General features: G+C 45.5%; 1 protein-coding gene across 1 annotated transcript; it reads left to right on the top strand.

The window, feature by feature from the left end:
* The first annotated feature begins 2050 nt into the window (after positions 1 to 2050).
* On the top strand, positions 2051 to 11915 carry F8A1 (coagulation factor VIII associated 1). Its single transcript, XM_081848115.1, has 2 exons — positions 2051 to 6457; positions 11062 to 11915. The coding sequence occupies exons 1-2, from the start codon at positions 5395 to 5397 to the stop codon at positions 11265 to 11267; spliced, it is 1269 nt and encodes a 422-aa protein (XP_081704241.1). The 5' UTR covers positions 2051 to 5394; the 3' UTR covers positions 11268 to 11915.
* Positions 11916 to 12921: the final 1006 nt, after the last annotated feature.

Genomic DNA, 12921 nt, shown 5'->3' with positions numbered 1-12921 from the left:
CCCACGGGGACCACCCACTCTCCAATAAATTAATCTTGCAAATACACGTGTATTCAAGCTTATAGCCTGGTTCCCCAAGGAAATCCAAAAGACCCCATGGCCGCCAACTTTTCAGCCTCCTCCAGACCATGCCTTGAGGCTCCATTGTTTCCCTTTCTGTCCCCGGAATTGTCACCTGCAGGTTTCTTTCTAGCCCTGCATTTCCCTTAAAGGCACAGGCACACCTGGCAGGCTGAAAGACAGCAGGTTAGCGAAGGCTGACTTAAGCATGCAGGTGGGAGCCACAGGCACAGCAGAAAGATACAGGAGCTTTGGAAAAAAGCTATAATCTAATTTCCAAAGAACATCCGGCATTTAGGGTGGCGATTCTAGGAAAGACCAGCTGTCCATCTGGGTCTTCTAACCAGCAGTCACACAAACAAGAATTAAGCACGCAAAAGTTTTCTGCTTGTTATTCGCCTCTCTGCCCCCAATCTCAGCTAAACAGGAGCGGACACTACACAGGTGGGAGAAGGTGGCACTCTGCACATTCTCGTATTCATTGGGACTTTGGGACCCTGGCTGAAATTGGCTTTCAGCACACACTTACTTAGGAATAAGTCCCATTGGACTCAACAACAGTAATTGTGCAGTACCAACACGTTCTGAACCCAGGAAGGGCACTTAAAAACTGCAGTGTTTAAAGTGTCCACTGTTTCTTTGCACTAACCTTCCACATCTGCCCGCTAGCCCTGCTTCTCCTCCCAGCTACCCTCTCAGGTAGAGGGCAGTGGCGGGGAAGAAGCTGAGAAGTGGGGCCACAAGTGAGCGGAGAAATTTCCCTTCCCTCAGTCTTTCTCTCCAACAGTGCCTGGACGCCTTGAACTGATGTGCCGCTTCAACCAGCCTGGAAGCGACCTCAAGAGCACCCGCGAAAAAGTGCCTCAGACAGACACACACAGGGGCTGCTTCGCTCTCCCACGAATAAAAGGTTTCCCGGGTTGTTTCTCCTCACTTTCCTTGACAGCCGGGCGCTGGCGGCCTCTCTTTGGGACCCCTAACTTTGCCCAAGGAAAGGGGGGGAAGTATTCCGTTTCCCCTCCCCACCTCCTCTCTGCCTTCCCCAGACCAATAACAAGCTGCTCTGAGGTACACTGGTGGCAGGAGGGGGGCGGCGGAGGGAAGAGAAGGGAAGCGCCGTCCTGTTCTCAGATTGGGGACAGCCTCCCCACCCCCTCATTCTCCCCAACCTGTGGAACAACCAGATTCAAATCCTCGCCTCTTCACCCCTCAGCAAACCTTTTGGGCTGCATTTTAATGTTTTAATGTATTTTAATCTTGATTTTTGTTTTTTTTTTTTAGTTTTATTTCAATCCAATTTTTTTATTGGTTGTTAGCCGCCCTGAGCCGGGCCTTGGATGGGGAGGGCGGGGTATAAATAAAATTATTATTATCATTATTATCATTATCATTATCATTATCATTATTATTTCCCCCTCTTCTCTTCTCCCCTCCCCCCCCAAGTTTTTTTTAGGCTAAGAGGCTTTTCCTCAGCCCAAGTCTGAAAATCACCCAGAGGGCTACTGAAATTTCATGTTGGTGTTGCTGAAAGAGGAAAGGGGATGGGGAGTTGTGTGAGGAAGGTGGGGGTGGGGAGAAGGAAGGAAGGGCCAGTGCCACCGCTGCAAGGACTTCCAGAGGGGGGGTGCCCTTGACTAGGGGGGCGCAATCTGGATGGTTCTGCCAGGTGCGCATGATCACATAGTGCGCCACCTGATGACTTGTTTTTCAGCAGCCATCCTGGTTTGCTTACACAGCAATTCGACTATGTCAAATATCTACTATTTGTTCTGATATGTTTGTAGGAGTTACATGACAACGAACTGCATTCATCCTGATTTGCTTGTGGGGTGTTTTCTCATTAGCCATTCATTCATCCCACACTTTCTAGTGAATTTCTCCATCACTTTTCTCACAGAAGAAAAATACATGTGTATTTTTTGTTGTTTTTTTAAACATGAACTTGTTATTCACACTTTTGCTTGTCCTCTATTTTTTTTCCAAAATTTTTATTGGCTTTCACAATATTATAAACAAACAAACACACAAGACAAACAAACATAAATCATAGCCTTACTGAAAATTACACTTATTAACTTCGTTAAGTGACTTCCTCGCTTCCCCTTGGTTGAATTTCATTGCATGTCCTTTTAACAGTTTTCCAAATCCCAATTCTTATGAAATTTAACTTAAACATTAACATCCTTAAATCTTCACCTTATGGAATTAAACATATTAATTCATCATTTAACATAAATAAAATCCTAAGCCAATTAAGTATCTGCAAGCTATTTTCAATTAATTTAACTTAACAAATTTAACTAGATAATCATTCAATTTATTTAAATTTGCTTGTCCTGTATTTTTACCCTATTTGTGTACTGATCAGTTTATCTGGGTCTGAGAGCTTTTCTCGTTGTTCCACAGCTGTCTTAGGGGAAAAAACAATATTATCTGCTGAATCAGAAAGTTGACCAGCAAAATCTGTCTTCAGATTTTCAGCACATCTGATTAAGATCCAATTCAGCAAGTAAGTTCCTATTTTCACAAGGCACAGTCGTGGAGCAATGAGAAAAGGTCTTGGAGTTAATTGCTACACAACATAATCAACATACAGGTCAAGCAAAAGTGTGGACAAACCCAGAGTGCTTTAATCAATTTCAATTATAGAAAGCTAAAGTTCTAGTACACTCTTAAATCTCTCCTGCATAATACTGACAGTTTGGAGAGACCTCCAGATTCCTGCATCAGTTTTCTATATGTAGAATCTCAGCCATTTGTCAACAGTATTGCATTAAGGATAAACACAATTCAAATATAACAGAATTATCAGTTGTGAACACACACTCACAAATATAATGAGCCTGTTGCACCAGCCAAATGGCCCATCTAGACTCCATTCACATGGCAGTTCATTCTACTTCCCCAATGTTTCCCTAACATTATTAGAGACAATGTGGTATAGTGGTTAGAGTGTTGGATTTGGACCAAGGAGACCAGGGTTCAAATCCTCACTCAGCCATGAAGCTCACTGAGTGACATTGGCCCAGCCATTGTGTCTCAGCCTAACCTACACCACAGGGTTGTTGTGGGAATTAAATGAGGAGGTGGAGAACCATGTGTGCTATCTTGAGCTCCTTGGAGAAAAAAGGTGGGATATAAATGAAATTAAGAAACAAACTATTAATTGTGGCATTCTCTTTGAACTTTAACACAAGGAGAAAGCTAGTTCCAGAAAATAGAAAATAGAGCATGTTTAGCACTCATTTCTGTGTTATTTGATTCTACACAAAAAATCTATTTGCAGCCCCCTTAACACGGAAAAAAATCACATGTGTAAGGTGATGAGATTTGGAACAGTATGTCAGCATACTATTCTTAGTTGTTTGCAGGGAGGCACAACAGTTTTGGGGGAAGGTAGGTCTTGTTTATATATTTCTGGAATGAGAAAGTAAATCATATTTTTCCTTTTAATTTATTCACACTTTGATAGAGTTTTTATTATGTTATTTATCTCTTCATATGCCATTTCCTTGTTTTTCCTTTCCATTTCTTCTCTCTCTTTTATTTTATTTTTCATGAGAAGCAAGAACTTTTGATGCATAACAGTTTTGGTTACATATTGTCACAACATATTAATAAAAATTATTTTAAAATATATAGAGAAAATATAGATAACACAAAGAGAACATAAATTCTAACAGAAGTGCCAGTGTTGCAATCAGGAAAACTAACACAGCATCACCTACATGTCTCATTGCAACCTAAGAGGACCAGGCCAGTTTATGGTGCCGCCACACTTCCACTTGTCCAGTGCCGAGAAAGAACGGGTCTCAGCATTTTCCCCTGATAAAGAAAAAATAGCGGTGGTTGGCTTTTGCTGCCCAACTCCCCAAGGGACTGAGTCCCCTAAGTCCATGATCCATCAGAGATGAATGGATGGTGGCAGGATGCAGTGAAAGCAAGGCAGATCTTTATTTTTCAGTTGCAACAGAGTTCCTTCCCCTCCTAGCAAGGAGGCAAGAGACCCAGAACCCAGAAGAAACATCTCTTTTAAGGGTTTGCATTTTGGCGTGGAGAAGGAGAAACCCCCTCTACAAACAGTCAGAAATTACATCTCACAGAAGGTGGGGTTCCTGTGGCTCAGACAGGCTGAAGGGTGATATTCTTGAGGATTTAGCAAGTTTTACATAATTCCAGACACAGTTTGGGATGTGGGTGGCACTGTGGTGTAAACCAAACCAAGCTTTGGGCTTGCTGATCAGAAGATTGGCGGTGTGAGCTCCCGTTGTTCAGTCCCAGCTCCTGCCAACCTAGCAGTTCAAAAGCATGTCAAAGTGCAAGTAGGTAAATAGGTACCACTCCAGCAGGAAAGTAAACGGCATTTCCATGCACTGCTGTGGTTTTGCCAGAAGCGGCTTAGTCATGCTGGCCACATGACCTGGAAAAACTATCTGGGGACAAATGTCGGCTCCCTTGACCAGTAAAGCAAGATGAGCGCCGCAACCCCAGCATCGTTGGAGACTGAGCTTAACTGTTAGGGGTCCTTTACTTTTCTGAGACACAGTTTACACAAAACATTAGCATTTGATAAGACAATCAGGATGCCCATCCCTCAATGCGGAGCATCTGGGCAGACAATGACAATACAAAGGAGGTTCATAGATGTAGGAGAGGAATCCTTTCAGGAACTTCCCCTGATGTTCTCAGGCAAGGGGAATTAAGGACGCAGAGGAAATATTTAGAGTCTTTAGGAGAGTCAAGATGGCTTTTGGATTGCTTTCCTGTACTATTTTAGACATGTGGTTCATATACTTATGTATGTGTGTTTACCTTGTGCAGTTATCAACGTTCATTCTATATTTGAAACCTTACAATTCCCATAACACCCCCTTGCCCTGCTCCTTTCCCACGGAAAACCCACTCTAACTTCAAACAGGAGAAAACGGCTATCCCGCGGAAAACTCAACTGCTCCGACCGAGCGCTAAACGATGGTTTCCCCCAGAAAGACACATCATTTTGTGCTGTGTTTCTAGGCACGGGTTCCGTGTTCTAAAGTGCTGCGTCTGGTACGTTGTTGGTTGTTTCGCCCCAGCGCTTTCCCTGTGAAAACCTCTTTTTGTTCCACCTGGATCTGTGCCTGGAAAGCAAAGTACAGGTAGGAGTGCGCTGAGATGAGCCCAGGGATGGAGTCCAGGGACGGGAACGGCTGCCTCCGCGGTCGCCATGGTTACACGGCCCTTAGCAACGCCTTCTTCTCCACTTCCTGTTCCGTCGCCCGGCAACCCTCTGTCGCCATTTCCTGCGGGGCCTAGCATAGGAGAGCTGTGGGTGAAGCCGAAGCAGTCGGGAAGATGCTGTCCGTCCCGGGTACCGGCGGTGGCGGCCTGTCATCTGGTTTCAGCGGAGGGGAATCCGGGTCGGGATCGGGCGGCGGAGGCGACTTCCTGACCCGCTACCGGCTCGTGTCGGCCAAGCTCCGCCGGCGCTTCCTGCGCAAGCCGAACGTGTCTGAGGCGGCCGAGCAGTTCGCGGCGCTGGCCAGGGAGCTGCGGGCCCAGGAGAGCCTCCCGTACGCGGCCTGGTGCCAGCTAGCGGTGGCGCGCTGCGCCCAGAGCCTCGGGCACGCGCCCGGAGAAGCGGCGGCGCTGGGCGAAGCGGCGCGCCTCTGGCTCAAGCACGAGCGGGAGCTCCGCCTGCGCCAAGGCCCTGGGCTGGGACTGTCTGAACACCTGCCGGCTGCCCAGAGCTGCGTGGCTTTCGGCTCCCGCCTGCGCCTCGACCTGGGCCAGCCCGCGCTGGCAGCCGGGCTTTGGCTCGAGCTGGGCAACGAGCTGCGCTCCGGCGGAGAGCCGGGCCAAGCCGTGCCGGCCCTTCTGCGCGCCGCAGACCTCCTGGCGGTCGCCCAGCTGCCCCTGGAGGCTCTGCGCTGCCTACGCGACGTGGCCTCCTGCTTGCTGCTTTGCCGCGACCACGATGGTGCTTTGGCTGTGCTCACCCAGGCGCAGCTGATGGCTCAGGCCGGCACAGGACCCTCTGCCGGTGGATCGACATCTTCGGCTGCCGCAGCCGCTTCTTCATCCGTTCCTGTCAGCCCGCCGCCGGGAGCCTTCCTCGACGAGCTGCTGCACTGCGAGGTGGCCCGCGTCCTTCTCCTCCTGCTGCTCCAGCCGCCGCCTTCCAAGCTGATGCCCGAGCACGCCAAGACCCTCGAGAAGTACTCCTGGGAGGCCCTGGATGCATCGCCGGGCTACGTGCCCTCAGAGCTCTTCCTGCTGCTGCAGTCCGCTGTCATGGCTTGCCAAGAGAAAGACCTGGAGGCGCTCAAGGTGCTGCAGAAGGAACTCTGGCCGCTGCTCACTCCGGAGCAGAATCACCTCCTCCATCTGGTGGTACAGGAAATGATCAGTCCCTCAGGTCAGGGGATATGACCAAGGGTACTTTGGTATAGCGTACGGTTCTTAGACAACTCTTTTTTGTTTTTCACAGAAGTGTTGCAAAGAAGGTTTGCTTTGCTGATGGAAGTGACACTTCAGTCTCTGTCCTCCTAGCTTCCAGCCTGCATTTTCCATTAAGTGGACTGCACCTTTTCTCTGCATGAAGGAAACACGGTGGCAAAGCACTGCCTTTCATTCTATTGGGGCTTACTTTCTTCCTACCCACATCTATTCTTTCCTAACATTACTTAGACTTCACTAAGGACTTGAGAGAAAAACACGAGGTGTCCCACATTTCCCCCCGCTGTTGGGCTGATTTTATCATATTGGGCTTTATAAAACACTTTCTTCATCGTTGGTTCCAGAAATTACACTTAATTTATAACACATTGTAAACTTGAAAGTAATGTTGCGGAATTTTAAATGTTGATACTTATTTATATTTTACATTTTAAAGTGTAAGTACACATGTGAGAGGTAGCTGTGTTCTTTTGCACAGGGCTTTGTGTTGAACTGCTGGATTCTTGCTTGAAAACTATGCTGCCAGTTTTCTTCTTACGTTATTGGAACCGTCCACAACCAAGTGTCCTCTAGATTGCTTTGCACTACAACTTGTCTCAGCCTCAGCCAGCATGGCTTGATGGAAGCTGTAGTGTAGTCTAAAACATCTGGAGAGTACCAGGTTGGGGAAGGCTTTTTTAGTGTTTGAATACAAAATTCATTACAGTAAGCCCACAACATATGCAGGAGTTACATTCCGGGCTTCACACCTGGTTCAATGGCAGATGGGATTGCCAGTGTCATTTCCCCCATATATACACAAATTGCTGCGCACGTAAAGCTGAATGCACGAAAGTTAAATGCACTTAAGTTGCAGGCTTACTGTAATCATTATTCAAGAATCAAAAAAATCCTGTCCGTTTAAAATCAGATTTAAGAGACTTTCATGTAGACCTAGACTGCATAAAGCCAGCAAATTGAAAACCAAGGCTGATGCTTTAATGTGTGCTTGTGCCCCAGGGAGATCACTTTGGTGGTGAAAACTGAGCAAAATAAAAATGATATTGTGCAGTGTCACAAGTTGCTGATTTGAAACTTAGCCTTAGTGCACCACACTTTTCCTTTGCCTTCCAGCCTTAAATCCAGATGAGAGTAAAAATGCCTGGGACTTGCATAAATGCCTCATATAGTCCTGGTCTTGTATTGCCTTATGAAGCTTTGTTAGAGAGCAAGCCTATTTGTTACTTATATCAGTAAGTAATGGGTAGGAGGGGGAGGTCTTCTCTGCTGCAGAAAAGGATGAGGGTGGTACTGGTAATGCTTGAGGTGTGTGCAGTCTTATTTCCTAGTACAGTCGTAACTTGAATCCTGAACACCTTACAAGTCGAACGTTGTGGCTCCTGAATGCCACAAACTTGGAAGTGAGTGTTCCGGTTTGCAAACGTTCTTTGGAACCCACCTTCCAATTGGCTGCAGGAGCTTCCAGCAGCCAATGAGAAGCCACACCTTGGTTTCTGAACGTTTTGGAAGTTGAACAGACTTCAGGAACAGATTCCATTCGACTTCCGAGGTATGACTGTACTGTTGTAATCGCTGATGATGCTAATGATAATATATGTAGTAACTTTTGAAAATAATCCCTTTATATATATCATAGACTTTAAAAGAGGCAACAGCAAAAGATGCATCTGGGAAGTGGTCAAAGTACAGATTTTGAGCAGGAATAGGTTGCTTAATTATTTATGCAGGCAACCCCTTACTTACGCATGTTCAGTAGGTGTACAATTGTACATACAGTGGTACCTCTGGTTACGTACAGTGGTGCCTCGCAAGACGAAAAGAATCCGTTCCGCGAGTCTCTTCGTCTTGCGGTTTTTTTGTCTTGCGAAGCAACCCTCTTAGCGGATTAGCGCTATTAGCGGCTTTTAGTGGCTAAGCGGCTATTAGCGGCTTAGAAAAAGGGGGGGGAAGCGAAAAAAATCGCAAGACTCGCAAGACGTTTTCATCTTGCGAAGCAAGCCCATTGGGAAATTCGTCTTGCGAAGCGCCTCGAAAAACGGAAAACCCTTTCGTCTAGCGGGTTTTTCGTCTTGCGAGGCATTCGTCTTGCGGGGCACCACTGTACTTAATTCGTTCCAGAGGTCCGTTCTTAACCTGAAACTGTTCTTAACCTGAAGCACTACTTTAGCTAATGGGGCCTCCCGCCACCACCGCGCAATTTCTGTTCTCATCCTGAAGCAAGGTTCTTAACCCAAGGTACTATTTCTGGGTTAGCAGAGTCTAACCTGAAGTGTATGTAACCTGAAGTGTATGTAACCCAAGGTACCACTGTACATGCATCACGTCGAACCCAGAAGTGACCTTAAAACATTCCAAAAAAGGGTTGGAATGGATGTGTGTGTGCACAGGCTTTTTCAATGGTGTTTCAAATATATGATTTCACTAACATGCACGGTGCCTCAGAGCGTAACCACCACATCAATTGGGGGGGGGGGTTTGCCCTGTATTTCAGTCCATTTTTAGGCTAATGCCTTTTCTACTTTAAAAGTCACTCACTGGAAGTTACATGAAGTGTCAAGTTAGACAACTGAGCTCACAAATCTTAGCCCATACTTCATTTATGTTGTGAGCTTGCAGTCTGAAAAAAAGAAGTGTTGGAAGAGCATAAGAGCCAGCTTCTTGGGGCTGAGGTCTGTTTGGGCCCTCTAATAAAATATTTGAGGGGTCCACCCCCACCCCACCCCCCGTTGATGGGCTTTGCCATTCAAATGGTGTATGTGTGCTGTGTCATGTGTTTGGTTATGCATGGTGGGGCTTACCTGCCCCCACCCCAATATTTTATTTAAGTTGGTACCCCTGTGGAAGAGGGTGCTTCTACTCACTTCTTTATACCACCCAGACTGCTTTATCACCACCAAACAACTCTAGTGCCAAAGCAATCTCAGGTATCTTGGCAGGATATATGTGATGGAAGTAATAAATAAATGTTTCTTATTCATGTTGCGGTTCCAATCCAGAATGAAAAACATTTTCATTCTTAGTGTTGTGCTACACAAAAGATCAGTTTGAAATTTGGCATATTCATAGTCCACAATGGGTAGATCACGTAGGACAGACAATGTGGTGCTCCTCAGATATTCTATAGAACATTGGGGCTTATAATAATGGGACTTCCTTTGTCTTTTTTTCCTACCCTTCTTAACTAAAGGGAATTCCTGTTCCTCTTTGATTGTAAAAATAACTTGCTTTGTTTGGAATTTACAGAGTAAGGTAAACATTTTGTGCCTTTACCACTCAATCCTAAACCAGTTAACTCAAATGTCAGCCTTGTCTTATTATTTGGACACAGCTTAAGTCATATGCATACTAGATGGTAGAGATGTCAGGCGCCCCCCCAAAAAAACAACCCATAAAGACTTCAGGTGCCATCCTGGCACCTAGGCATCTTCACTTGGTTGCAAGTGGCTGATAGCCAGATGCAAAATGAGATGCATTTAAGCAAATCTGTTTATTATATTACAGGTGCACTAGCATCTACTTCTATATGTAAATGCCTAGCTATCACTAGATTGTAGTGAGCAGTGTTAGAAACTCAGATATATAAGCTAGGCACAAAATGGCTCCTTAAGCCAAGGTTACAGTTGCCCAAATGGAATATCTGGTTGCCATTTTTGGGTAAGATAGCTTTAAAAAGTCTTATTTTCAAAGGATGGACAGACTGATTGATTCTCAGTTAAACATCTGGCTAGTTCAGATGACAACCTTGAACTAGGTTAAGAACTTTGAGAACATAAAAGGGGAAAAATCACTTTATTCATAGACAGTCCACATTGGCCTATTCCTACCTCTTTTTCTTAATGGTGACACAGACAGTTCGTAGCGTAGGAATATTCTTCACAGTTGTGAGCAGGGTAGTGGGGTGGGGTAAATGAAGACAAGTGACAACCATTAACTATAACGTCGTCCACTGCTCCAGCTCAGGCTGCACAGAAAAAGCATTTTGGTTTCTGAAATCCATTCTGATTGTGCAGATAAAATATAACTGATGGAATTATACAGGATGTGGTATTAGTATGTGAAAACAGTCAAGATCCAGGCATGCACCTCCAGATAGTGGAGATGTCAGGCACCATCCTGGTGTCCAGGTATCTTCAGTTGGTTGCAAGTGGTTGATAGTCAGGTGCAAAAGGCACCTGGTGCCTGGCTAATTTTGAACACTAGTGGTGAGATGCATTTAAGCAAATCACTGTTTATTATATTACAGTTGCACTAGCTTGGCTTGGCAGAAAGATTGTCTTGAGTTTCAAGTTTTGAGGAATTACATTATTCCCTGTTTACTTGGACTCAAAGTGAATTCACCAATTCATCAATAGCATAACAGTTGTGGAAGCATCTGCGTGGAGGGAGGGTAGCCTCCCTCGCCCACCTGCCCACATCTCCCCCCCCCTCCAGGCCCTCCGCTCCCTCACCCAGCCCCTCAGTTCCCAACTGGATTGCGGAACGTCCAGCTTCTTGTTTCTGTGGGAGGAAGGCGGAAGGGCCCAGAGTTACAGTGAGTAACAGTCCCACTGATCTCCCCTCCAGGCTCTGGCATGAAAGCTCCCGCGGGAACCTTGCCAGAATGCCAGGAGAGCGGCAGGTACAGGAGAAGGTGCTCCAATGCAAAGCTATCGTCGGTGAAGTTCTGCAGAGGGGTCTCCAGATGGTTCTGGAGCAGCAAGATCAGGTCTATGAAAATGTGGCTCAGTAACTTCAGCTCAAGAATATTATTGAGTGATTGCAGTAGATAGGAAGCCAGGAGCTGATGACTCAAGTGGATCTAGACTACAATTTCTATGTCAATGTAGAAGTGCCTGATGTCGCCACCATATTGGTAGCACTGGGTTATGGGTTATTTGTGGAGTTGACTCTTCCTGGGGTGCTTGCCTTCATTGAGAAGAACAAGAAGCTACTAACAGAGTTCAGTGAAGCCCTTACCAAAGGCTCTGCCAAGATCAGAGCCAATATTAAGATGGTTTTGGAGGGCTTGCATGAACTCCAAGGTCTCCAAGATTTGCCTGAGGAGACAAGAAGGGACATCTTCCTTTAGGCACCTGCCCTTCCTAGAGGGAGCGTTTTCAATGTGATATGCTGGAAGAAGAGTTAGTCTCTTGGGCATTTTGGTGGTGGCAGCAGGAACTGTGTTTGTAACTGAGGAAACCCTTATGAGTTGGGTAGGGTGAATGTGCTTACAGGGATAGCCGATCAGAGAGTTTGAGAGAGAATAGTTTCTCTTGGGGTGGTTGATTTCACTGCTTCATATATTCAACCCTTCTCTGCCTCTATTTCCCCAGGAACTGTGTCTTAGTTCTTATTCTGTGTTCTTAGTTCTGTATCTTATAAGTTCATATCAGTTTGTGAAAGTAATAAATAAAGATGATTATTTTAAAAAACAACAACCCAAAACAGCAGTTATTGATTTTTACCAGCCATGACTTTGGCAACCCACTACACAACTACGCAGAGCTGATCATTTATGCCAATGCATCACCCTTTGAATACTGCAAAGGATCATTTTAAGCTTTGTCTCTGATAACTCTCACACAGCCATGCTCAATGCTGTGATGTGAAGCATGGAAGTTCTAGGTTGCAGTGAGGTCTCTGCAGCCATCATGAATACATCAGCTCCAAGATCTAAAAATGAGGGGGTCCAAGCCCCATACAATGAAAATTCTGTTCAGTGGTAGTGAACACTGCCCTCCGCAAAACTTTTTTCTTCTATTTTACTCCAACGCCCATCAGCCCCACCCAGCATGGCCAATTCTCAGAGATGCTTAGATTTGTATTCCAGCAACATCTGAATAGCCCTATATTGGACCTATTGGCTACTCCTGCCTTAGGTCCATATACATTGCTAAAAATAAAGGGGAAAGCACTTCATTTACCTATTTTATTAAAAACAAAACAAATTCCTTCCAGTAGCACCTTAAAGACCAACTAAGTCAGTTCTTGGTATGAGCTTTCGTGTGCATGCACACTTCTTCAGATACACTGAAACAGAAGTTTCCAGACCCTTCTATATAGTGAGAAGGTGGGGAGGGGTATTACTCAGAAGGGTGGTGGGAATGGGTGATTGGCAGATAGCTGTGATGAGCCTGTTGACGACTCTTAACGACTGCAATAGGTCTTACAGGAAAAAGCAAGGGGTGAAAAGGTAAAAAATGGCTTTGTCATGTATAATGAGATAAGAATCCAAGGTCTTTGTTCAGACCAGGTTTTTCCATGGTTTTGAGTTTGGTGATAAGTTGTAATTCAGCAGCTTCTCTTTCCAGTCTATTTCTGAAATTCCTTTGTAGTAAAACAGCTACTTTGAGATCTTGTATAGAATGTCCTGGGAGATTGAAATGTTCTCCTACTGGTTTCTCTGTCTTGTGATTCCTGATGTCCGATTTATGTCCGTTTATT

This window comes from Podarcis erhardii (assembly GCF_964252035.2).
Source record: "Podarcis erhardii genome assembly, chromosome: Z".
NCBI lineage: Eukaryota > Metazoa > Chordata > Lepidosauria > Squamata > Lacertidae > Podarcis > Podarcis erhardii.
The sequence above is the reverse complement of the archived record's forward strand: the minus strand, read 5'-3'. Positions and strand labels throughout refer to the sequence as shown.